At 47.9% G+C, this 27189-nt stretch overlaps 1 protein-coding gene across 5 annotated transcripts in view; it reads right to left on the reverse strand.

The window, feature by feature from the left end:
• Positions 1–4256: 4256 nt before the first annotated feature.
• Positions 4257–27189, reverse strand: part of Nod2 (nucleotide binding oligomerization domain containing 2) — a 38850-nt gene continuing 15917 nt past the window's right edge. For 2 of the 5 annotated variants that reach the window (XM_004847941.3, XM_087206671.1), the window contains 10 exons: positions 25241–25346; positions 21007–22822; positions 17101–17184; positions 16800–16883; positions 14587–14670; positions 12354–12437; positions 11830–11913; positions 9437–9520; positions 6741–6824; positions 4257–5315 (listed from right to left, as the gene is read on the reverse strand). In XM_004847941.3, the coding sequence (XP_004847998.1) occupies positions 5243–5315; positions 6741–6824; positions 9437–9520; positions 11830–11913; positions 12354–12437; positions 14587–14670; positions 16800–16883; positions 17101–17184; positions 21007–22822; positions 25241–25346 (2583 nt within the window). In that variant the 3' untranslated portion in view covers positions 4257–5242. The remainder of the gene's footprint in view (positions 5316–6740; positions 6825–9436; positions 9521–11829; positions 11914–12353; positions 12438–14586; positions 14671–16799; positions 16884–17100; positions 17185–21006; positions 22823–25240; positions 25347–27189) is intronic. The other 3 variants (XR_015449347.1, XR_015449353.1, XM_021260920.2) reach the window with 3 other exon arrangements.

The raw sequence follows: 27189 nt of genomic DNA on the forward strand, positions 1-27189 counted from the left end.
TCATCATTGAGACCTTTATGCTACATTTGGAATCTCATTTTGGGCAGCTTATGCACTAGGAACAGTATCATATCTGGCAAAACTTTTTTCCTTAAAGAAAGAGATACTAAGTGTTAAAGGAAAGGTGATTCATTATTATGATCTGCCCCAACCTCAATTCTCTGCTCCCTTTAGGAAGACTGGATTCTCAGTTAACAAATATTTATTGAGCACCTGTTATGGTGCCAAGCATCCTTTTAGACTCTGAGGAATTTGCAGTGTCTGAGCCAGTATTCCAGGGCAAGTGAGTTAGCTTTAAGTTGTACAACGAAATATCTGAGAAAAGCAACTTATAAGAAGGATGGGTTTCTTCTGGCTCATGGTTTCAGGGTTTGCAGTCCATGGTCACTTGGCCCTGTTGCTCTGGCCTGCTGTAGTACAGTATATCATGGTTGGAACACATACAAGAGGAAGTTGCTTTCCTCATGGCAGCCAGGAAGGGGAGGGGGCATATCCCCTTCAAGACACATTCCTAATGACCTAACTTGTTTTCACCATCTAAAGGTTCCACCACCTCCTAATAGCACAATGGGCTGGCAACCAAGATTCAATATATGGGCCTTGGGGGATACTCCAGATCCAAAGTATAGAAGAAAGGAAGAAAGAAATGTAGATCATGTCATGCACATCAAGAAGACACTATTAAGCAGATTAGGGGAGAAAATAGTGGATGGATAGATTGTTCAGGAAGGATTTGCTCAATATTTGACATCTGATCAAATACCTGAAGGAAAGGAAGAAGCAAGCCATGCCACTGGCTAGAGATATGGCTGTAAAATACATAAAGCAAATGCAAAGGTCCAGGAGCAGCAAAGTGCTTGGGACCCTCAAGGAGTAGCAAAGCAGCTGGTGTGGTGTGGCTGGAGCACAGAGCATGCAGGTGTCGGTTGCAAAAGTGAGACCAGAGAGGACACAAGATAGTTCAAGCCAGCACAAAACCTTGGCTTTTACTTTGCACTGAACAGGAAGCCCTGGAGGGTTTAGATCAGAAGAGTGGCTTATCTGACTTGTGCTTCAATAGGCTCACTCTGCAGGTCCAGGGTAGGGAGGCAGGTCAAGAGACACTGCAGTGATCCAGGCAAGGATGGGTCCTAAAGGGGCCCCTTGTTTCCTGGAGGTGGGAGCAGAGCAGATGAGAAGGGTGAGTGATGAGGACTGGACTGATGTTAACTGTTCATGAAGTGGTGATAGGCTGGCACTAAATTTAAAGAAAAATCAGAGGAGGGTATCTTGGGAAAGCACAAGCCAGGCAGCTGGAATTTCAGGTGTGCACAGCCACAATCTCTGTGAATGTTACTCTCCAAGGAGAAATTGCTCAGGTGGGTCTCCAGGTTCTAGATGACCTTGCTGTTCCTCTGTCTCGACTCCCCAGGGCCTAAGTCTATGATTTTCTGCATGGACAGCCATTTCCAGGGTATTTCAAGGATTGCTGTATGCTTCACTCATCAGGCTGGACCAGTCACCTAAGGGGAGAGCAGGGTTTGGAGATGTATCAGCACAGTGGTGGAATGAGGCTCTGCTTTCTGCTCGGCCCACTTGAGATATGACTCCATGCTAACATGTCTGTGGGTGTATTCCTTCCAGTGTCCTGTTTCAGGACTACAGAGAAGATGGGAGGGATGGAAAACACTTGGATTGATGCTGGGGGGTTTTTCTTCTGGGATGATGGTGAATGTAATTAAAGTCGGAGGTTATTTTGAAAACTCTCTTGCTCTAACACTGTGCTATTCTGTACATAAAACTATATACTCTTGGCCACAAATCTGTACCCTGCTCCTGGATAAGCCACTTCCCAGGAGCACATATCTTTCAGGACCTCCCTATCAGGAATCTTGAGATTAAGACTCCTAGTTCCCTGGTTACGCACATAGGATCAGATTGCTTTTGCTGGTACCTGCTAGTCTTCTGAAAGTTATGAAACTTCCACACTGAACTCTGCTGTAATCACATACCAAGATGTCAGTGTCCCCTTCACCCCTTCTTTCTCCATAATCTCTCCCTGGGTTACATCATCCAGGCCCAGGGTCCCAATGCCCATTTTGATGCTGAGAATGCCTGTGCCATTATCTCTGGCAGGGATCTATGTGGGCTCCAGGATCACACTAATATAAATAGTACCAGTGGGGCTACAGAACCACTTCCCTCCACTCACTTGAACCTGGGCAATGTTCCAGGGCCAATCACCTAAACTTTGTCCTTAGGCTTACTACTCAGAGGCAGATGTAAGAAAAACAAAGACCCCCAAGCCTGCCCTAGAAAATTCTAAACCCCAAACCAGCACCCATGCATACCAGGTTTTCCTGCATGACCTACAGTAACCATTCTTTACTTGGAGGTCAGTGAAGGTTCATGCATACCTACTGTATCTCATACATCCAATTATAACAGAGTGAATTATGGGAAAGGACATCTGTGATAGATGCAGCTAACCCTGTCAATCACGTTGTCAATCATGCTCTGGAAGACCCAATGGGAGGAGCCCTAGATCCAGCCCAACATTTTAAATTCTTAAACCCAACACCTTCAAGAGCTCATGTTGAGCCATTTTCCTTTCTGCTAGCTCGAGCCTGCTCACTCTGAGTGTACTGTCACCTGATTAAAACTTTGCTACTTTTCCCTTACCATTATGTGCCATGTCTAATTCTTTGTTCATCACAAGAACTTAGGAACCCATCCACATCCCCATCACCAAAGTAATACCATAACCTGACATTTCCACTTGACCTCTCCACTTAGGCATCTCAAATTTGACAATCCAAAAAAGAAGACCTCCCTCAAGCCAGAAATTTAGGAGTCACCTTTGAGTCTTCCCTTTCCCTCACATCCAATCCATGTCTAAGTCCTTGGGAATCTACCTCCATAAAGTCTCTGGAACCCGTCCTCCTCTCTCCACCTCCAGCCAGCACCTGAGGCTGGCCCACTGCCCCTCATCTGTCACGATGCCTAGGCAGCCTTCCCACTTGCACTTCCCCATCCCCACCTGCGCTCCAGTCCCAACTGCCCCAGAAGCAAGAAGATCTTCAGTAAATGTAAACTGGGCCACATATTCCCTGCTTAGAACCCTCTGATGGCTTGTCAGTATTCTAAGATCAAGAGCATATTCCTGACATGGCCTCCTGGGCCCCTGAAGAACTGGCCCTGCCTATCTCCGCAAACCATCTATTAACCTTCAACACACAGGCCTTTCAGGGTCATTGAAGATCAACCTGTGACAATTTCCTTCCTAGTATGTACTGCAATGGACCTTTTTATATAGTTCCCAGTGTACTTGTTTTCCGCCTGCCTTTCCCTCTGCCCTCACCTAAGAGCTATGGGGACAGAGACCATGTCTGCTTGTTCATCCACTGACTGTCCTAACATCACTGGTTAATAAATCATTGCTGGGCTGGGGATTTAGCTCAGTGGTTCCACCGCCTGCCTAGCAAGTGCAAAGATCCCAAGTTTGATCCCAGGTACCAAAAAAAAAAAAATCATTGCTGCATGAACCTAAGAAAGGTCCATTTACAACCCAACATGGTGCCATGCAAGGGGGCTGCTGTGTTCACTCCTCAAAGAAGGCAGACCCATCTCTACCTGCCTCCTGTTCACCCACCAGGAACAAAGGTCTGGGCAGAGCAGGACACCAGTTGTAGAGCCAGTGGACACCTCTCACACAGGATCCCAGGAAGATGCCACACATTCTGTGAGCCAAGCACACAAAACCTTTTAGGGAAGCAGGATCCACCATGGCCAGTGGCTACCTGAGCCATGGCTCATTAAATGCAGCTAAGAATTATTTCAGCAAAGGGAGCTGCTGGTGGTAAAGGAGAATCACACACAAATCTTCCCTATCTTCTGTTAAGGACTCCTGGAGCTACTTGGAGAGAACTGAGGGAGGCCCAGGGGCCTTTTAACATTTGCTGCAGCTTTTCAGTTTGGGCACCACAAGGCTGGGTTAGACCCTTCCAAGCTGAAGCCACATGTATTTTGATTTCCACCCTATTTCTCAGAATTGCTTTTGCATTAAGCAATAAATTACTTGGTTGAAAACATCATTTTCTGCCCTTCAGTTAGAACACTGTGCTTTAAAATTTGACAAGTTTTAGGAATACTTAAAAAATGTTTGGTCACAATGAAAACAGCTTTGGTAACTCAATAGTTTTTTCCTCTGTGATTATAGCAGAAAGCTCATGGCCACGTTTTCTATAAAAATAACAACCTGGGAAAATAAAACAAAGTAGTCTACAAATATTTACCAGTTTTCACACATAATAATATGTAAAGTAATAGAGGTGCAGCACCTGACATTATAAAGTCTTCGACACTTGCCTAGAAGAAAAGGCCTGGTTTGGGGCCCTGTAAACTTCCAATCCCTAACTATATATCCTAAAGCATTCTTCCATGAATGAAAGGGAATTGTCTCTTATAGATATGCAGAAGTCTGTTGTCAGAGTTCAGTTCACAGGCATCAACCAGAAGCCTAGTGAGGCAGTTTGAAATTCTGGTCCAAATTAATTTTAAAAAGCTGAATTTGTACTGGAGCAGTTTCTATAGGCTTGGCTGAAGAGTAATTGATTTCACTGAAAATAAAGATCCATGTTTGATCCCAGCTGGAGTGTGGTTATATTTTTCTTGCAAATCTAATGTCTTGGGGTACAAAAGGCTGCTCTTTGTCTCCTTCCAACAATGTCTTCAGCACCAGGAAGGCAAGGAGGATGAGGTGGAGCCTTTCCCAGCATGCATACCAGGGCTGGGGTCCTATTGGATCTCATGCAGGGTAAGTAGAGGAATCAGAGCAGAAATGGCCTGGGTAGGTGACCTAGGAGTCGAGAAGAGGCTGATAGCTGCTTCTTGAATTATCCTCCTCTTTGTGTGGGAGGGGGTGTCTTTCACGTGGCCTCAATGCCAAAAGATACTCCCCCACCCCTACCCCCAGGACCCCAGAGGATCAGGTCACAACACCCCCATACTATGGAGGAGGGGCTGTCCCTCATCTACATCTCATGGGTGGAGTCTCCAGAAGAACCTGATGCAGAGTAGGTTAGGAAAAGTGCTCTGGAGGCACTGAGGTACTTTTTCTGGTGGAGTAAGGTGACTTGTGCTGCTCCAAGCAAATGAGTTCAGCCCTGAGCAGGACAAGGCTGTGCCAGACAAAATCCAGTTTCCAGGGTCCAAACCTGGGCTTGCTCACAAACAAACTGAGATGAACATCGGCCCAGAAACATCAAAGCAAGAGTCTGGTGTCCCTGTGGCTCAGCCTCTCAATTTCCTCTGGAGAGAAAGTATTGCCTCGGAGCCTGGAGGGATAAAGGGAAGAGAGGCTTGAGTGGGTACAAAATTAGAGCAGGGCTTTCAAAGGGAAGCTGCCACTCTTGAAACCCATGCCAGGGAGGGGCTGACCCTCCGGGTTTGTGGGAGGAAGTCAGTGCCGTTTATACCCTCTGTCACCCAGAGTGGCTCATGAATCATTCTGTGTGGTGAGCAAGGCTCCATGACTCTGCAAAAAGAGCCTCCCCCAGACTCCCCAAGGCTGGCCACTCTTTTTCAGGCAACAACTAAATCTGTCAAGCATGCAATGATCAAGTGCTGATGCCTTCCCCAGCTCCATGGGCAAGCCAACAAGGAACATCAGAACCCTTAAAATACTGACCTGATGCCAGCTTATTCCCTCCACACAAAATGTGACATTTCTTAGGGCTGTGCAATGGTTTAAAAAAAACACCCTGGCACTCAGGACCTGAAGACCTTGCAGGCTATGGGGTTACACAATCATACAGAAAGCAAAACCTCTTCGGCCCAGGGCAGATTTTAGAAGTTCTTGTTTTTAACTTCAACATTTGAGATTTATACTTCCTGCTATTTTGATGTGCTTCTTTGAGGGAGGGACAAGGTCTGCATATTTAAAGCAGGGATCACAAGCTAATAGAGATAGGCAGGTAAAATACAGCAACCAGTGGTAACAGTTCTAAATCAACAGGCCCGGCAGGTTTGCAGCCAGCCTGGAACAGGCCTGTCCATGTGAGGAGGGGCCCCCTTTCCCTCCTCTGGTTAACAAGTGGCTTTGCACATGGAGCACCAGAGTTGCTGGTGCTTTTGAGAAAATCCTAGAATATAGATCTTTATAGGAACTTTAAATATTGGTCTTTAGTTCAGTGACTTAAACATATACAGTGACATTTGCTCAGGATGGGTTAGATCAGGCAAACACTTTCTACTTGACACCTGGGTGAAAAATAGACCCTTGAAAACAAGGAGGATCAATCTTTGAAGCTGTGACTCAATGCTTTTTGCAAATGCATAAAGGGCTGTGGCTTTCAGTGATACAGACATGGATACACCATGGTACAGTCCCCACCCGTGTCACCTCAGGTCACATACGACATCCCAGCAGAGATGGGTGTACTGCCCAGCAGAGCAGCAGCTGAATTCTTTTCTCTTATTTTCGTTCTTCATCCACACCCCCATTCCTACCCTGTTGCTTAGAATAGCAAAGTTCAGAGTAAATACTTCTGATTTTAAAATGAAAGCACAGGCCCCTGTTTAGAGGTGTGAAGACTTCCTTCCCAGCCTGACATCTGAATCTATCACAAACAGAATGACACCAAATGTCAGAGCAAGAAAGGAGCTTTAAAAAGGCTGCTGTTCCTTTCTCCCCTCATCCCATTTTACAGATAGGAAAACTGAGGCTCAGAGAGGTAAACGGGTTTCCCTAGGGTCCTTACCAAACTTCCAGGATGGTGTTGTTGCTTTCAAGGGCCTGCAGGAGGGCTTCTGCACCCCGGTAGGTGACACTGTTGTTGGACAGCCTGGAGAAAAAGATGGAACAGGGGCATCAGAGATGCTGGGTTTCCCCGTTGAGCCTGTCCAGTTATGGCAGCCTTACTGGAGCCCACCTCCCCCCACACATAGACCTCTCCTGGCTGAGGTTCAGTGAATGCATCCTTCTCTTCTTGGTTAAGTACCACTACTTTAGCATCAGGGTTCAAATCCAACCTACAGCACTGCCTTTTTGATCTTAAGCAAATTTGTCCCAATATTCTCACCTGTAAAATGGGCCTGAAAGAGCACTCGCCTCATGGCATGTAAAAATTGAGCAAAGAATGGCATATCTAAAGCACTCAGCACAGTAGCTGACTGGTAGGAAATAATCAGCAAACAGTAATATTTTTAGATGAAGGGTCTCAGCACACAGGGCCACAGGTTAGAGACAACGGAAGGCTGGCAATGGGAGGGGAGGTGGGCTACAGTCAGGGAGGGCAAGGGAAGATTCCTGGGTTTCCTGTGCCACTCTTTTGCTTATGGCTTTACCTCCCAGTGATGTTCACTTCCTGCCTTCCCTCCCTCCACAGTGTAGGTGCTTCCTTCACACTGACCCTAAAACAATGCTAAGAAAAAATGGCCAGTATTTCCCGGTTCTTTGCTGTGCCAACTTGATACCTGCACTGTCACTGAATACTCACAACACTGTGAGGCAGCGCCAGTTAACCCCACTTACACTCTGGGCAACTGAGGCACATGTCCAGGGAGAAACAGCTGCAACAGGGGAGCTGGGATCTGAACCCAGGCTGTCTGGCAGTAGGGCCTGGGCTCTAACAAACCCTTGGCAGAGAAAAAAGCTAGAAAAAGAAAGAGGTGGGCACTTCTCTTTCTCTCTTTAACAATATACCTGCAGCTTGTTTTTTATGGGAAAATAGTGGGGGATGATATTGTTCAGGATGTTGAATAATAAGGCTGATGACAAGGTCGTGTGGGACAACTCCCACCCCCACCACTGCTTGGCATCTTCCAGGGTCGAGTGGGTGAGTCTGTGGCAGTGACGGAGGACAAGCTTGCCACACCCACACCTGGTGGGTGATGGACCACGTATCGCCCAAGGTGCCCCTGTGTACAAAGCCAGCATCCAGCTCAGACAAATCCTGGCTTCATCCAGGCCACCAGCTCATTTGCACCCAAGTGCCAGGAGGAAATATTTTGCCCAAACATTGGCAACTCCCTACCCTCTCCCTGCAAAGCAGCACAAACACATGTCGTCAGGGCGGATGGCGGGCGGGCTGGCAGCAGGGCTGACAGGCACTCAGAGGCAGCTGTCCGCCTGTCTCTGGAGGCAAGTGTGTTCCTCAGGCCACATTTGCCAGGGCAGATGCCACCTTCCTCCAGCAAAAGGAGCCATCCCTGGTGCCCTGGGGACCCCTGAAGTGAGACCTCTGGTAGCACCCTCCGAGAGCACGGACATAGCCCTCGATGACATGAGGTGGGCTCCTGTCACACCCACTGCCGTCTCCTGTGGCACAGGTCCCTGGCCAGAGTCCAGCACCACAGAAGGCCTCAGTGCACCATCCCAGTCCTGCTGCTGTCTGGCTCTCCAGACCCACAGGGCCATAAGCTCCTGTCCCTTTGGCCAGGCTCTCTGCTGAATGAGTCTAATCCTAGCTTCCTCCTCTCCCACTTGGACAACTAAAGAGGCTCCTGCCTGCTTTCCCTGTCCCCTTTCCCTTCTTCCATACTGTCCACACAAAGAGACAAGAGTGATCCTCTGTGTTTTAAGTCAGACCACACAGCTGCCCTGATGAGAACCTCCAAAGGCCTCCCACAGCCCTTAGAATAAAACCTCAAGTCATTCCTGGAGCTCTGAGGCTCTGTGACATTCCAATGGCAGGGTGGGTTCTGCTCACAAATCACCGCACCTGTGTCTGCCCGGGCCCTTTCCACTTGTTGTTCCATCCGCTCACCTGGGATGTGCTTGCCTGAGAACTCAGCATGGCGGCATCTTCTTGTTCATTAGATTTCAATCCAAATACCACAGCCCTGCCAAACCAGCAGCAACCCCGCCCTCTCCCTGTCATGTCTCCTCTTGAACCAGAAATGACTTTGTTTGCTGGTTTGTTATCTGTCTCCCCCATCAGAATTTAAGAGCTGGGTGGGTGGGGGCCTGCTCTGTCCTTTACAGCTCTCTGCCCTCAGTGCCCCGAGCAGCACATGGCCCAGAGTGGGGGGCACCAGAAACATTTCTTGTATGAATGCACAGATGGGTGAATGTGTGCATAGATGAACGGACAAATATGTGACAGGTACTTGGTGGACAAATGTCCCCACTTCCTTACCCACTGGCTGAATGGGCAACCAGGCGTGTTCTTCCCTGGCTCCGAGAGGCCCCCAGCAGTCTGGATTCTAATTTCCCTCAGTGACAACTGAGCTAACAACCATCCTTGATTGGACACATCCCTTCCTCACTCCCTTCACTACTCTTGCCCCAGGCTTCCTGCACACAGCCTGCACCGGAATCCACATCTGCCCAGACCAAGAAGAGCTGTTTCCCACCAGGCAAGGCATATGAGTGCCTGGAGCTGGGAAGCTGCCCAGGTCTCGGACCACAAACCCCATCCCATTAACACCGGGCTCCTGTTTACAGGTTCCTTACTTCAGCACTTTCAAACTTGAATTTCTCTTCAGTCCTTCCGCGAGAGAACACACACCTTCATCGCAGAGGTGGTTCTCCTCCAGGCTAGTGAGAACAAAGGGAGAATCCAATGGATACAATAAGATTTTAGTACAGAAGATGATGTCCATAAAGATTGACTCATGTGTTCCCCACTCCATTCATGTAGAAAATCTAACATCTGAAAATCCAAACTTATGGTTAAGGTAGAGGACAGGATTTTCAATTTCAGGGACACCTGAGCAAGAGAATAAACTTCCAGGATCTTCTACATTAGTTTCTTTTTATGACTCAAATATCCCATGTCCATGTTCCATTTCTTTCTTATTAATAGAAATATCATTTCATTTGGAGCAGCTATTTCTTGGTGGGAAAAAAAAAAACATTTCCAACTCTCCACTGCAGCTAGGCTTGGCCAAGTAACTACACAGAGCCAATGATACACGGGGGAAGTTGACAGATGGGATTCCGTGAATGCTTTTCAAGGAGAGAGACCCAACTGGCCTATGCCTTATGCCCTTCTCAGGTATATACACTAAACCCTGAGAATCATAAGTAATTGAGGCAGCCAACCACAAGAACAAAGTCAAAGGATGATGGAACAGAAAGAGAGAGTCCAGAATTGAAGCTGGACATGGTGCCATACCCCTGCAATCCCAGCACTCTGGAACGCTGAGGCAGGAGCATAGTGAATTTGAGCCTAGCCTGGGCAACTTAGCGACTTAGGGAAACCATGTCTCAAAATTTTAAAGATGAAAAAAGGGCTGGGAATATAGCTCAGTTCAAGAGCCCTGGGTTCAACTCCTACTACCTTTTTTCTTTAAAGAGTTGAGACCCCTGTTAGCCCTTTGTAGCCACAATAACAGCCCTATACTACCAGCCTCCAAACTGCCTATATGTGAAAAAATAAACCTTTCAATGATTTAAGCTTCTGTAGATGGAGATTTTCTATCATAGGCAATTTAAGGAAATGTTAAAGTTAATTTGGCCTGAAGTTACCTCCATATTCTGAGTTCTTTTTTTTTGGTACCGGGGATCGAACTCGGGACCTTAAGCTTTTGAGGCAGGTGGCAGAACCACTGAGCTAAATCCCTGGCCCACATACTCTGAGTTCTTATGCAACAAACTGCTATCTAACTTAGAATGTAAACAAACTGAAACTTAATAAGAGTATATTCTTGTAATATATAGCTGAGTCTCAACCAATCATAGCAGCCAAGCTTCAGCCAATCACAGGCTGCCAACTCATCACACTATGCCCAAATAAGGCAAATGCAGAGCTGAAATCAACCAAACATTTTCTGTCTGTAAATACACTTTTCCCATATTGCTGGGTGGAACTCTCTGAACCTCTCCAGGTTCTGAGTGCTACCTGATTCATGAATCAGTCTTTACTCAAATAATCTTGACTGAATTTAACTTGTCTCAAATTGTTCTTTTTATTAGTGATCATAACTGATATACTCACACTAAGCTACTTCTCTACCAAGAAATAACAAATTCCAATCAGGATATAATCAGTGATACTTTAGCAGAGTTAATAAGCCCAGCCAACAGCCAAGGCCCATTCGTAATATCCATTTTGTGGCGATGCTTCTATGTTTCAGGATTTTTCTACTTCCTGGAAAAATAAACATTCAACATTTTATCTCCCTGATATATGTGGAACTGCAAAGATGTCCCTGGAGTAGAAGATTCTGTTATGGCATCTAAAGGATGGTAAACTAGGAATCTCTTCAGGTCAACAATATAAACATAATTCCTGGTTCATCTTTCAAATATTCCCAGCACCATCACTTTCCAAGGTGAGCTCTGCTTTTAATGCTCAGTGTTCTTAGAAGCTCCAATTTACTTTAAAATAACAAAGCCTTACTATTAGTAGTAATCACAGTACCGGTAGTAGTTGTAGTCATAGCAGCAGAAGCAACAGTAGTAGTAACTTTACCACTGTTATGTTTTAACATTTATAGTGTGCTTACACATATGCCAGGCACTATATTAAACTGTTCACTGGCAGATGTTCTTACAAACATCTTTTTACACTTGGAAGAATTCTATCTCTAATTTTACAGGTAAGAAACTTGAAATTCAGAGATTGTTGTTTAATTTGCCTGAGATCAGAGCCTGCTGATTCCAGAGTCTGTGCTTTTAACCATCATGCCATGTGCAGTTAGCAAATAAACCAGCAAACCAATCAATATAATTGAATAAAAAGAATTAGCAGCTATACAGATGGCTATCTAAGCTTCCCACCACTCAGTACATAAAAAAACAAATACAATCAATCACTCAGCCATCAACTTTGTCTTATCCACAGAGCTGCTCCCTGGATGAGGCCAGGTTATCAAGAAAGACAGGGAATCCCCAAAACTCACCAGAGTTCTTCTAGTGCCATGTTCTTTTCCAACATCTGTGCTAAGGCTTGGGCACCCACACTGCCAATGTTGTTCCCCACTAGGCTGGACATAAGCATGCAATAAAAATGTGTCAGAGCAGGGCAGAACCTTAGAGACAAGCTAACCAGTGAAAGGCAAACTGTATAGCACATGTAGCCCCACTCTCCAAGTACTCTGTTTCAGGCATAGATAGTTGATTACAGGTCCTTAACCCCAGGAGCAGCCTAGACTCCTTCCCAACAGGGTGCACTGGGTAGCCACCATCAATGTGTTGGAATTGTCTTTAAGACAAAATGTGACTGATTCCACTGGGGAATCAAGACCCCAAGAGGTGTCATTTCCAAAGTCACCTAGAGAGCCTCCACCAAATTCAATGGTCTATCTCCCTCACCCTGCTGCCCAGTACAGAGGAAATGAACTGAAGTTCAATGATCTTCAAAACTGGCCCAACCGCCCACCTCTTCACCCACTGTGACAAATGCAGGTCAGATCTTACAGTTTACCTAAGCCACCTCAAGCTGTGGTGATCAACCAAGGCTTCGGCCAGGGCCTGCGCACCCTTGTCACCCACAGTGTTGCCCCAGAACCTGAGAAGGCAAACAGAGTCCACAGAGAGTGTGAGTGTGAGTGAGTACCTGCTACGCGTTCAGACAAATGCTATGTCTCCTGTTCTTTCCAGCCCTAACAAGAGGGGCAGGGCCACCCAGTTCTGGAGGGATCTCATGGAAACACTTTAACCCCAGCAAAATGGACCTGCTGCCATCTTTGTGGTGGGATGGCCAAACTTCACTCAGACATTTCAGGGACTTTAAGTCAGAATTTAAAAATAATAGAGGCCCACCTAGCTCATATCCTCAGGGATGGGGAACTGGCTCCGAACTGTAATTCACATGGTTATGACACATTTCCTAATATTTAGCTCAGATTTTCTTCTGGCAGCTGACACTCACAAGTCTGTGTCAGGTAAAAAAGGCCAAAAACCAAGACCAGACCAGGCAACAAGCCTTTATTGCAGGGATAATCTGCCCGGCTATCTCTGAACAAAGGAGAGACAAAAGCAATATGGTCAGGACGGGGAATGCTTCTTATAGGAGCTGGGGTTGGTCTTGTAGGAGCTGGGGTGGGGTTGAGTGAGGTAGTGGCTAGGGACTGGAGGGGCCTGTGACATCACCAGTTGTTAGGAGGAGAGCAAGTATTAGGTTACTCTTTTGGCAGGAATAGGGGCATGTTGGGAAGAAGGTTGTCCTTTGGTGGGGGAAGCCATCTGAGGGTGGCTTTAGGTGGGAGCAGGGCATTATGGGAAGAAGAAGGCAGCTATTATATATAGCAGCCACCCTAAATCAGAGGGAAATCTATCAGTCTGTAACTAGCTTGGGGCACCACCGGGGAACAAGTCTAACTCTTCTTCCACAAGCCAGCTCCTGGTCTCTTGTTTCTTGTAATCCCCCAATTTCTTCCTGGTGTCCAACTCCTTCACCTTTTGGGGCATTGCTTCTGACTCACCGTACTTCGGAAACATCCCTTTGCAGAAGGCACCTAGATAATGGCCATCATGCACTTGGGGACTTGCCCTGGGTGCACATGGCAAGAGTGAGTGCAGACAGCTGTGTGAGGGTGTTCACTGTGCTTTCACTCACTAGGTGAGAATGTAGTAAGCACTAGCTCTGTGCCCTTGGGACATGACACTGTGATGGTCAAAAACCTGGAAACATCCCAAGTGCTCATCAACAAGTGACCAAACAGTGGAATACTACGCAGCTCTTCTTTTAAAGAATGAGGCCACGATGATCTGAAAAGATCATAATACATTACAAAGCAAATTTTTAAAATGCGAGTTACAGAACAGTTTGTATCATATTATGGTTTATGAGGATGGGGTTTTAGCACAGTAAACCCCAAACAGGTACCTTAATAAATACATGTTGAGAGAGAAGTAAATGCCCCAGATGTGGTAGATGAGACCTCAGGAAGAAAACAGCTCAGTGGGCCTGGGGCCTCCTTTGTTCTAGACTCAGTTGCTAGTGACACAGCGTGAAAAAGGTGCTGGTTTCTGGAGCACCACATGCATGGCTCAGCTTGTGGGTGACTTGCCTGCCCTTGAAATGGGTGGAACACTGGAGCCCTAAGATTATTTTCTCTCCTTGGATTTTGTAACCCCAGTTTTTGTCAAATGGACCTCAGTCCACACAAGACAGAGGCTTCTGGGGATGACATGGGTACAACCTTGTGAGGAACTGCTCTGCCCAGGGACCAGAGGAAGCCCTGCTCAGGGCCCTGTGTATTGGACTTGAGGCCCTCCCAGGTGAGAGCCCAAAGGACCTCCCCTGCTGGGTCCCTTCTCCTTCTTCTCCACATCCTCTGCTGCGTCAGGGGTCCACACCCTGGACACACAGCCCCTGGATATTTCCATTTCATCTTCTGGCACAGGGCCCAGGTGATGGTGTTCTCTAGAAGCACAAATGCTTCCATGGTGCAGCCACAGCCCAGCCCTGAGCACCCTCAAAGACCTACCGGCTTCCTGTCCCCATCATGGGCCCTGCCCTGCCCCCACCCTAACACCAGGAACTTCCTGTTTATCAGGTGGAGAAGCCAAGGCAGAGGCAGCCTAGGGCCACCACTCTCCCCAGACGTCCTCCTCCCTGAATCCTGAGCTGCCTCTGGGGGTTCCTGGCTAAAGAGTTTCACCTGCCCCTGAATTCCTGAAAGCCCCTGAATTTGGCCCAGAATCCAACCTACCCCAAAAACTGAAGGGAAGCATTGCTTCGGAGGCCCTGGGCTAGCACCTGTGCACCTGCGGCAGTGATGTGATTGTTCCCAAGCCTGGAAGAGAGGACAGAGGTGGCTGAAAGCACAGCCAAGGGCAGGGGACAGGCCTGTCATGCATGCCCTAGTAAGGGAGAGTCTCTTCTCTCTCTGGCTCTGCAGGCCTCTCTCCCAGACAGGCGCAGCCACCAGCTCAGCTGACCTTGCTCAGTGGCTCTAAAAACCTCTATTTGTTCTCTAGCAACAGAGGGAACAGGAGCATGTGTTTTGCAAAGCAGGGCAACAGGTTTGGGCAGGAAGCACAGCAGGTAGTTTCCTGGAAGGAAACTTCCTGATCCCAGGGGATCAGGAAGGTGGTTTTCTACTGTAGTACCTTCCCTATTGGTTTCAGCCAGCCATAGTCTAGGGGAAAGGTACTTCTGTGGACTTCCCAGATCCAGATCCTCTGTAGCCACAGGAAGCATCTACCTAATGTGCCAGGCATCTACCTGTTCAGGCTGAGGTGTTTGTGCTGCTGATCAAGGATCCTGAGCTATCCTACTGGGAGCACTCCCTGCAACCTCAAGAGGGCTGCTGCAGGAGAAAGGGAGTGACGGATCCCAGCAAGGAAGGCTCCAGCTGCAGCCAAATCCAGACCCCTCTGGAAGTATCACAGAAGCTCCTGTAACTCTCACCCACAACTCCCAGATTCCTGGAATAAACACAATGTGCTTTCATCTGTCAAAGACCTCTGGGCCACTCTGGGTGACAAAAACCTTATGAGGCAGTTGTTATCCCCTTGGAGGAGGGGTTGGTGCCATGAGATTGTGCTTCTGAGACCTCCAACTTCAGCTCTCTGTGAGTTATTCCTTTGGGGTGCTGTGCTCTGAAGTCCAACCCCACAGCCTGTACACAACCAGCTTCTCACAGCCTGCTCCCAGCCAGTGACTGAAACACAGGAGACCCCCCTGCAAGGCAGACTGAGCTGAGGGGGCCCCAGAGGTCCACTGAAGTCCACATTCCTCCCAAGCTTCCTTCTTCTCTTCCTTCCCACTCTCTTTTGAGCAGGATCACATGTCCCAACCTCCCCAAGCTCCTTCTTCATTCAAACTTGGAGACATTTTCCCCAATAAATCTACTGCACATCTAATCCCTTCTTGGAAGCCTTAGCATAAGGACAGACAATCTGTGAGCTTACGTAATTTACCCACGAGCTTTCGCTGAGCTTGTTATATAAAGCACTTACTGTACTGTACCAGCACTTTACATATATTAACTCACTTCCCACCAAACCACCTCTGAGATGGCTATAACCATTACCCTCATTTTACAGGAGGGAAAACAGAGGCACAGAGACATGAAGCTGACCCAAGGTCACACAACCAATGAGGTTTCAAATCTTGGGGTTCCTAGATTCACACATCATGGGCTGTCTAGTTCCAGAGGCCTTGCTTTCAAATGATAATGTACTGGCCACAGACCCCAGCATCCTGTGCTACCCACACTCCTCCCTGGGCAGATGGGGTGGGGGGTGACAATGGCAGAACAGAACCTTGCACAAAATGTCCCCAGTGGCTATAGCCTGGCCTCAGCAGCCCTGGCAGAGACTAAGCTTCGTGGCCAAATTATTAAATGGCAGCTCCTATCCCAAAATCCATCCCCGCAAGTGAAAAGAATTGTTGGCAGCAATTCTTTAAGGAGGCAAGACCATCATAGAGAGAAAGCCAAGCCAACCCAGGGACCAACTGGAGGGTCATTTCAATGGCATCTCATATGAGAGACTCAAGCAACAGAACAGCAGGCCTCCTGGATAGAGGCAAAAACCTCACCTGCTCCAAGTGGTGAAAAGCCTCTGGGAGCATTTCAGTCAATGGCTGCCACCACTGTAGTGGCAAATGACTGTGTGTGCGTCTCTCAATGCACTCAGTGTGCACCAGAGAACCACTACCTCCAGAGAACTTGTGACACTCAGAGACACAGGGAAAGAAAAGGGCCTGGAAACTTGTTCATCCTGAGGGCTAAAGGTTCAGAGAGCAGAAAACCCCAGGAGTGCTGGCCCAGAAGAGCCCACAGCACTGGAGAAACCCAGCTCTGTCCTGTGTCAGGGGTCACAAACCCACTGGGGCCAGGCCAGGATGGAAACAGGACTACACTGATTCGGCTTTGGGAAAATTAGTTTCCAGGGCACAAAGAAAACGAGGGCTCACCTCAACGCCAAGAAGTTCTGCTTGCACTCAAGGAGCTTGGCCATGGAGTGTGCACAGCCATCAGTCAATCTGTTGTTGAACAAACTGTTGTGTTGCAAGAGAGAGGACACATGGAGACAAAGTGTATGGCCAGTGAAACCTCAAACCCAGGCTTGCCCATTCCCACCAGGCAGGAGTCACCCTGCACCCTCCAGTCATGCAACCCCCCTGCCCTGACCCATCTCTCACTCCTAACTGCCCAGGCAGCTCGGCCTGGAGTGAGACTAAGGGTATCCAGTGTCCACAGGCCAGCCCAACTTACGCCAGCTTCTGCAGCTGCCCATAGTGCAGAGCATATTCAATGAGCTTGCAGATACCTCGGTCTGAGATATTGTTATCACGCAAACTAAAAAAAGACAAAATAAATTAATTCAAAAGTAGAGCTGATAAAATTGGGGGGAAAATGTATGGAAAGACTCACTCATCCCCAAAGTGTCAGCACCTATGGTTCTGGGAATCACCAGAAAGACAAAACATCCCAGAAAAGTGGAGATGTCCAGCATCTCTGGCCAGAGAGCTATGATGAGGACAGTCCAAGAAGTGGGGACCCAGTGCCCCACCAAAGAACATTTCAATCCTCCAAAAGTCACAGATCTACCTTGAGGCCCAGTTTCTGTCTCTACAAAAGGACAACAATCATCACAGCAGCCTCACTGGGACCCCAAGGTGGAAAGGAGTTGATCTGTGAGAAAGATGAGCCAGAACCATCTCGGGGCATTACCTCCCAAAATCACCTGATCATGAGGTCATCTGAAAACTTCCATGAAATGCAGAAGCTCAGGCCTCTATCCTGGAGCCTGTGGGTCTATACAGGACTCAGGGGTCTATGTATTTTAGCAACTGTGGTGCACATAGTTCTTCATCTTCAGGCAAACCTGGGAGGTCCTGACTAAATGATTCTCTGCCCAGGCACTGGAGTCCCTCAGCCACACACCAGCCATCTGCTGGTCCCTTCATCTACAAGAAGGAAATGATGGCACTGCCACCCTCACCAGGCCGTGCATATAAAGCCCTGAGAGCAACAAGCGAAGAGTAAGAGTCACCTGCAATCATAAGCACTAGCATGTATGGGGAGTTCTGTGCACCTGGCAGTTCCCAACAGTAACCTTATTTAACCCTCACCACAGCCCACGAAGCAGGTGCTACAATTAAGTCCACTGGAGAGAAAAACTGAGGCACAAACAAGGGAAGTGACTGCTAAGACTGCACCACACATCTGGCTCCAAATCCCACCCCTAACCACCATACTGAAGTCTCCCTCTTGTGGCCTTCCCTGGTTCTCTAAAGCCTGTGACCCATGAGTGGGCCAGAAAACCAATCTTGAAGGTCCTGAGCAACATTTTAAAAACTGAAATAGAACAGACAGAAGAAGAGAGTGGAGTGTATCAGAATTAACAAGGGAAAGTCATTTCACGAAGATTTTGTCTTGATTCTCCACCCTGGTGTCCTGCTCACTCACTTGTCCTCTCACTCACTGTGCATCACAGCCAAAACCTCCATCACCCTCGAGTCAGAGGAAGTCAGGGTCTAAAGAAACCTGCGTAGGGGCACTTCGCACACTTGGTTTCCCAGAGGCTATGGGTTTCCGTTGGCATGGAAACTCGAGAGGGAGAGATGCTGCCTGGCACTGCGGGAGAATTGCCAGTCCCTGCTCCTCCCTTCCTCTCTCCTTCTCTTCCTCTGTGAACACACAGACACACACACACACACACACACACACACACACACACACGAAGAATGCCTACACAGCAACTTCATAGTCATTTGGTCAAGGACTTTAACTGCTGTGTTAGCGTTCCATCACTATAACAAAATACCTAAGGTAATTAACTTATAAAGAGAAAAGGTTATTTTGGCACACACTTTTAGAAGCTCCAGTCCATTATCTATGGGCCCCAATGGCTTTTGGGCCTCTGATGAGGCAGCACACCATGGCAGCAGTGTGTGAAGGAGCAAAACTACTTGCATCATGAACCAGGGCACAAAGAGAAAGAAACAGGGGCCAGGGTCACATGATCTGGATTTCAAGACCATGCCTCCAATATCCTAAAGACCTCCCACAAGGCCCTACCTATAAAAGGTTCCAACACTTCCCCATTACGCTAACCTGGAGATCAAGCTTCTAACACAAGAACCTCTAAGGGACACTTACCCAAACCACAGCAACTGCTAATGGAAAATCAAGCTGATTCCTGCATATCAGTAGTTCCCACCATGTGAGACCATCCATATCAGAACCACCAGTGATGTTTGCTAAACATACAGATCCTGAGGACCCCAGCCCAAACCTAGTGAAAGGGAATTACTGGGAGCAGACCCAGGAATCTGTGTTTCAACAAGCATCTTTGCCTGCTGCAGTCTGAGCATCACAAGCTAGAACCAGGTCAGCCTCCCTTTTCTCTAAGAGTAAAAACAGATCCAGATCCACAGGCTCCACAGCCCTTCTGCACACCACCAGGGTGGGGTGGTGTTGTCAAATGAACATTCCTAGTTGAAAAAATATCCACTCAAGAATTCTCAGGTTGGACTGGTCTGTTAACATCATCCAAGTGAGTGGTACTGGCCTCTTGAGGTTCAAGGACCCTTTTGAGAACCTGGTAAAAACTACGGTCCTATTATCCAGAAAAATGCACATTCAAATTCCTATCAGAAAAACAGCTTCAACAGACATGTCTCCAAATTCCCCAGTCAAAATACCAAGTTATCCCCCCACCCAAAGGAAACGGACCACTATGCTGGCTGCATTCCATTTACCTGGGCAAATCCACTCTCCCCCTCCTCTCCCAAGCTCTTGGGCCTGGAAGGTGGATACCTGTGGATGACATCAGCAGGCAGATGGCTCTGCCTCACTGTTGGGGTCAGCCAGTGCAAGGCACTGGCAAGAAGTGGTGTTGGGAGAGGAGAGGGGTTTATTCTCCCAGATTCCAGGTTGCTGAAGCTCAGGTGGCCCTCACTGTACCTTCCTCTCAGCTACTAAGTTCTTTCTTCCCCCTCCCTGCCTTTTATGCCCACTGATCTGCTAGACCCAGGACCCTTGTTCAGCCCTTTTTGCTCTTCCTAACCTCTTTCCTCAGCTCTATTGTCACTCCTTTTATAAACTCTCCTTGAATTACCCAATTTAAGTGTGACATCTGTCCCCTCCAAGACTCTGTACATAATACACATATTATGTGTTAAGTATACATAGTTTATATTACGTTATAAACTTATGACCTCAGTCCCTGTGTAAGGGTTAGCAAGACACTGCTTTGCCTCAGAGAAGATAAACATCCTAATGCATTCAAGGAGAGTCTTGTCCTTTGATTGGTATCAGTTAAGGTCACCTGGAAATAGCCCCAAAGCCCCAGGAGGCTATGAATAGATTAACTTTAATGTACAACTCCTGCTTCTTAATAAGGTAAAGGCCAGGAGGGAAGGTGGAAAGCTGGTGGCATGCTGGTCACCAGGCCAGAGCATGCCCTCTGCCCTCACCTGCCTCAAGCCTTGGAACACACTTGTCCAAGTGCACAAAGAGCAGAACCTTACATCCTCATCAGGTGGTGAGGCGCAGCTAGGTAATAATACCCAGTCCTCCTTGGATACCACACTGCCCAAGGAATAAAAAGATGAATGAAACTCTGCAACCACTTTCTCTCTCAGGTCCTGAGATGCCCACATTTTGGGGATTTTAAAGTGTCATATAGGGCACACATCACCTCTGATCTGAAGTATCCTAATACCTGCACACATTACATGGAACTGCACCCAACCTCAGGGTTTCCCTGGAGCCTTAGCAGGGCATCCACAGGCAACTTGTGGGGTGTAGGAAACTTGCGACCAGAAAGATGTAATCTGTGAAATCCAGCTCACTGTTTCCTGTGTGACCCCAGACGAGTTACTGAGCCTCAAATCAAGGAGAATGGGGATAATAGTGTCCCTGATGACAGCCCAGAGATGAGGTCATTCCAGAAAGTGTAGCACAGAGCCTGCATTCAATAAGATGGGGCTCTCCTTATCATTTGTCCAAACTAAAAGCCCCAAGCAGGGAACACATCTGGCCTGCATTGTACAGAAGTGTAGCAGAATTGGGGCCAGGCCCAAACTTCCAGATCTCAACCAGGTGTTCCCATGCCTAACCTTGATGGTGGCATCGCTCCATGCCCAACCAGGAATGCCCAGCAACACTCACTAAAGAGCCTTGCAGACACCAAGGCAGGGCAGCAGTTGCTCCACGCCAATGTCACCCACAGAGTTGTAGTCCAGTTGCAAGGCCAGAGGCTGCTGGAGGTGCCGCAGCACAAAAGCCAGGGCAGCACACTCAGTGGGGCCCACACTGCAAAACGTCAATTTGAGGTGTTCGACATCCAGCCCCCTCACGGCCTCCCTCGCCAGCCGCTCCTCCTGCATTTCATACAGGCTCCGGATGAGCCAGATGAAGCCGGGCATAGCATGCATGCTCTTCGCCTCACCTGGCACGGCTGGTGGGATGCAATGGAAGTGCTTGCGGAGGCTGCGGGCCAGACACCAGCGGGCACAGGCCTGGCGCCGGAGCAAGGCTTTCTCAGGCACCTGGCACTCAGCTAGCAGGTCCAGGTGCTCCCGGGACAACAGCCCCGCCAGGAAGGCTGCAGTGATCTGAAGGTTGTGTGGCTCAGCCTTCTGTAGCAAAGCCGCCGCACTGCCCTCTTTGGTCCTGGGGCTCTGGACACACAGTGCGGGTAGCAGCCTGGTCAGCTGGGAGATCCCTGGCCTGTGACACTTGAAGAGGTGTCTGAGTGAGGCTGTTGGCACATCGGCACAGAGCACAAGGTAGAATGCAGCAAAAAAGCACTGGAAAGTAATGTGCAGGAATTCCAGGGGTGCCATACTCCCTGGCACCACACCTTGGGCACGCACCAGAAAGCCAAGAGAAATGTCCTCAGGGTCAAGCTGTGCCATCTGGAGCTGCTGGGCTGAGAACACATAGCAGCACCTGCCCAAGCCCCAGAAGGCCAGGTAGCCGAGGTGCAAGAGTGAGGGCAGCTTGCCCTGAAGGAGGCCGGGTCCCAGGCCATGGGAGATGGCATCTGGAGGGGAGGCATGCAGCAGAAAATGCTGTAGAATCAGGAGATACATATCCGTGGTGGTTTTGGGGGACCCCTCATTCTGTAGCAACAGTTCCTGGTGGCATTTGGACACCATCCAGGAGAAGACAGGAAGGTGGCACAAACCATGCAGGACAGAGGTCGCTCGGAGCAGCTGGATGAGGCGGTCTGCTACGCCGGGGTCCTGATGGCACTTCCTCAGGTACAGCTCGATGCCCTCCTCTGAGAAGCCCCGGAGGTGACACTCTGTGCGCACATACTTCCTGAGGCATGCTGACACTGCATCTGGACGGCTGGTTAACACCTTGCGGGCATTCTTCAGCAAGTTGCCCTGAAGAAGGTTGAAAAGCAGAGTCTGGACCGATGTAGGGTCAGTTGGAGAACAGTGACGCTCTTGGTCTGTGAACTTGAACCTGAACTCATCAAAGCCATCAAATGTCAGTAGAACACGGTCAGGGTGGTCAAGGAGGAATTGGAAGACATCCTGTTGACCAGCATCAGGCCAACAGCAGTACTCAAAGAGCAGCGTCCTTACAGACAGTGGTTTGGCCACACACTGCAGCTGCCGGCAGCTGAATGGGAAGACAAAGAGGAATTCCTGGAAGTCCTGCCCAGTAGCCCACAGCAAGTGCAACCGCTGCAGGAGTGTACTCTTGCCGCTGCCTGCCTCGCCCACCAGCAGCACAGTGTCTGCATCTTCGTTGAGGTGGCCTTGGGTGCTGAAAAGCTCCTCCAGGCCCAGGTTAGCAGGGCTCTTCTTCCAGGCTCCAACCATGCCCACCTCTGTCCGAAGCTCCAGGATGTTCTCCGTGTAAATGTCCTCCAGGCAGAGATTCTCCACCCCATCATAGGTACTGAGGGAGCGAGACTGAGCAGATACCGTGGTCCTCAACTTGGATATGTACTTTTGGCATTCAGCAGCTGCAAGACATAAGAGGCTAATGAGGGTGGGTCCATGGTCACAATGGGAGCTACCCACACAGCAGGCTGAGGTTTATGTCACTGATGAGAGAGAAGAGCCATGGGCCTATCCGAGGCCTCAGTTTCCTCCCCCGTGAGGTTGGAAAAATGATGGTCCCTACCTCATAGAACTCTGGACCAACTGAGATAACTCATGTCAAGGGCCAAGAACAGTGTCTAACAGAAAGTACACAAAAGACAGCAGCTATCACCACAATTATTACTGGCACCAGGAAGTGCTGTGCTGGGGTCAGAAGACTTGTGTTTGGATGTCTGTCCCACCACACTGGCAAGGTGGCCTTAGAAAGTCCATTCACCACTCACCCTTGACTGATTCTTTCTAAAGGGAAGCAAAGAGTGTAAGGGCACAGGAGTTCAGAGTCCGAAGTCAGACACTCCCTGGCCTGTGCCTAACTCAGGCAAGGCCCCCAGCCTGTCTGCACTTCAGTGTTCTTATCTGCAAATACGGGACAATCCATTCAGTGCTCGTGAAGCACTGAGATAAAATGGAGCTTAGAAGACTATCTCTCACTTGATAAATAATCCAAAAATGTGTTTACTATATTATTAGTGTATGCAGTAGGCACAACATTCCCCCACTCCAAGATGTCCAAGTTCTGATCCCTGGAACCTGTGACTATGTTTCTTACAAGGTCAAAGGGACTCGCAGATGTGATGCAGTCAGAGACCCTGAGGTAGGGAGACAAACATACATAATCTGCCAAGCCTAGCACTGCAGGGCCTCTGGGTCACCAGGGGACCCCAGGTACCGAAACAGGATCCTCTGATCCTGCCTGCATGTCATCACCCCCCTCCCCGTCTCTGCAGGAAAAGCTCTCAAGGCCAGGGCACATTCAGATGCCTGCTATTTGTTGGGTATCACCCTGGTACCATTGAGTTTAATTCACTTCCTGTGTCAGGGTGTAGTTCTCCTTTTAGGAAATGGGGAAGTGCTGGGCTAGGGTCCCAGGCTGGTGGACGTCAGTGTGGCTCACCTCCTCACAGCCTCCCTCCCCACAATCAAGCACTGGCCCATTTGTTCTCAACTCACCTCAGCTCACTGAAGTACTTGCACAGTCACACAAGCCAAGTGCTCTGTGTCTGTGTCACCTTTTTTTTCTTCTTCTTTAAGTCAGGGTCTTGTTATATTGCCCAGACTGGTCTCAAACTCCAGGACTCAAGTGATCACACTGCCTCAGCCTTCTGAGTAGCTAGGACTATAGGCAAGTGCCACCACACCCAGCTTTTGTTCACAGAGCTGATGATTATTGTTGCTATTTCTGCTCTCTCTCGATATATTAGGAGCACTGAGCAGACATCAGAAGATATATATTTTCCTTTCCAATAGCTGACTTCTAATGCAGATTCTCAGCCATCACTAACAATACTAAAATTCCCAAAAATAAAGTCTCTCTCATGTGAAAAAGAAATAAACACACATCAGTTGTCATTCTAGAAGACCCTTACACCATGGCACAGTGTTTCCATGCCTGCATGGCCAGCTTTGTCTGTGCCTTGATGTCTTGGATGAGATGGTGCACACCCACATCCAAGCACAGGCCTCCAGCCACCCACCCACAGGCTTCCTTGCCACCCAGAGGGCAGGCCAGGGCAGCAAACCCATCTGTCAGCACCAGGAACACAGCTCAGGACTTCAGCACTGAAAAGATTTCCCTCCAGGGATATAGGAACAAGGCTGGAAGAGTCACAAATTTAAATCCTCTCTTTTCAACTGACGCTGTCTTCTCCCAAGAAGAAAGTGTAGGTTTATAGTCAGACCCATCTTCCCCTACCTTGTTGTATAACCTCCCCACCCAGTTTCCACATCTATAAAGTAGAGAAAACAATAGCTATTACTTGGGTTATTGTAAAGGGCTGATATTGTTCACAGAGTACCAGCAGGATGCCTGGCATGTTCCAGCTGTGCTACCCAAGCCTCCTCCACTCCTGAGTTGGTGACCATGGGCACTGAGAGATGTCACATTCTCTAAATCCACTTGGTTCTTGTGTTTATGATCATGAGTAGTTAATTTGCAGCAATCAAGTGATACTAGCCTCTGTCTCAAAAAGTGTATCTGTATCTTTCTGTTACGGACGATGAGAGTTTAGATAGTAAGGAACATCTGTAGTTAGCCCTCCATATATGGTGTTTCCAATTATCATTATGCAGGAAGTAATGAAAGCTCAGAGTGAATATTAATGCTTTTCCTTTTAAATCTTCGCAATAGCCTGAGTCATTTGGTGGGGTTAGCCTTAAAATGAGGAACATCTTGGGGAGACTACGTAGCCAGTACGTGAGATACTAACTGACATGTGTTTCACTCTTCCTGTGATGACTTCCTTTCCCTTTCTGATTAACTGAGAAGAACAAATACATACCCTCAAAAGGCAGGGACAACAGGGCTGGTGATTCTTGAATGTGCTGTAGAAGGAAGGCAGCCAATCCATTTGCTTTCACTGTGGCAAGATCTAGCAACCTTCTGGCCTATGGGAGAAGCAGAAGCCATTATTTTTTCAGAAAGGTTGATGGACTGGGGCAGAGGGAGGAAGGATGGTCTCTGCTGAGTACAACTTGAGCATCCCTAACCTGAAAACCTGAAATTTGAGGTACTCTAAAATCCAGAACTTTTTGAGTGCCAATATGGTGTCACAAGCTGACAATTCCTCACCATGAAACTTTGTTTCATGTACAAAATTACTTGAAGTATTATATAAAATTACCTTTAAGCTCTGTGTATAAGGTATATATAAAACATAAATAAATTTTGTGTTTAGACTTGTGGCCCATCCCCAGGTTATCTCATTCTGTATCCAAATAATCCCCAGTCTGAAAAAAATTGGAAATCAGAAAACACTATGGTCCAGCCATTTATTATAAAGGATACTCAATCTGTACTGAAATTTCATGGGCATCTCTCTCCCATCACAGTAAAAGGCTGGAAAAACACCTACATGACTTTAAAGAAGCTTATACAGAATTGGATAGTGAACATACACATCCAATCTAGCTCCCTCCCAAAACTCATTAAAAGAGTGAATTCCTAAACCAAACAAGACAAAATAAGATAAAATAAAGACATAATTCTACAACCCTACAAAGATATGGAAAATAATCTAGAAGCTGTGAATGATTTGGAAATGATTTCATCAAATCTCATGGCTTGAATGCTTGAACATGACCTCTGGTCCTCACCCCACACTTTCATCCCTGGCCCAAACTATCCCCGAGACTGGGACTTGCACACCCAACTGCCCATTCTCCTTCTCCACTTAAATGTTTCCTAAACCCTCATCCATGCCAAACCCACAGCTGTTCTCATCCCAGCTAAAGTCAACTCCACCCTTCTAGCTGCTCAGCCCCAAAGTCTTGGAGTCAATTTTGAAGCTGCAAGCCATTAGCAACACCTGTTGGCCACCCCTCAGGGCTACATCCAGGAGGGCCCTGTCCAACAGACAGAGAATGCAAGACATAAATGCCAGCCATGAGTGCAACTTCAAACCTTCTAACAGCCACTTTCTTAAAAGTTTTTTTAATGGAATTTTAATCATATATTCCACTTAACCCAAGAAATCAAAAATACTGCCATTTCCACACGTAATAAGTATAAAAAAGTATCAAAATGGGTTACATTCTCTCCTTCATATTAAGTCCTCAAAAGGTGGTATGTATTATGCACTCACAGGATCTCAATGTGGAGTCCCTCATGGTGGTGCATGCCTGTAATCCTAGGGTTCTGGAAGCCTGAAGCAGGAGGATCAAAGTCAGAGCCCAGCCTGGACAATTTAATTTAGCAAGATCCTGTCTCAAAATAAAAAATAAAAAAAGAGCTGGGGATGTAGTTCAGTGGGAAGACTTTGGGTCAAATCCTAGTACTGAAAGAAAGAATCTCAGCTGTGTTTCAAATGCTTGGCAGCCACCCAGGACCAGTGCCCACATACTGAAGGCATAGCTATAAAACCCACCTTTCTCAACACCTTCTGTACTACCACCTGCTCCCAGCCACCTGTATGGCTCACCTGGGAAAGGGTAGAGGCTCCCAATCTGGACTCCCCGCTCTCCACAGTCTATTCTCAATTCCACAGCCCCAGAGTTTCATCATTTACAAATGAGCCAGATCACATGGTTATAAATGTCTCAACTGTGTCCCCATTGTCTCAGAGTCAAAGCCTAAGTCCAACAGTAACATTCAAGGTCCACATCAGACAAAAATCCTTACCTATAATCCTCAGTACCCACGTTCTACCTCAGACCTCACTTCCTACTCCTTTTCCCCTGGCTCACTCCCTTCCATGTTGGCCTCCTATTTCTTGAAAACACCCAGCATGCT

The sequence above is a fragment of the Heterocephalus glaber genome, unplaced genomic scaffold (assembly GCF_053883595.1).
Source record: "Heterocephalus glaber isolate CG9 unplaced genomic scaffold, H.glaber_assembly_v1.0 deba00000071, whole genome shotgun sequence".
NCBI classification, from domain to species: Eukaryota; Metazoa; Chordata; class Mammalia; order Rodentia; family Bathyergidae; genus Heterocephalus; species Heterocephalus glaber.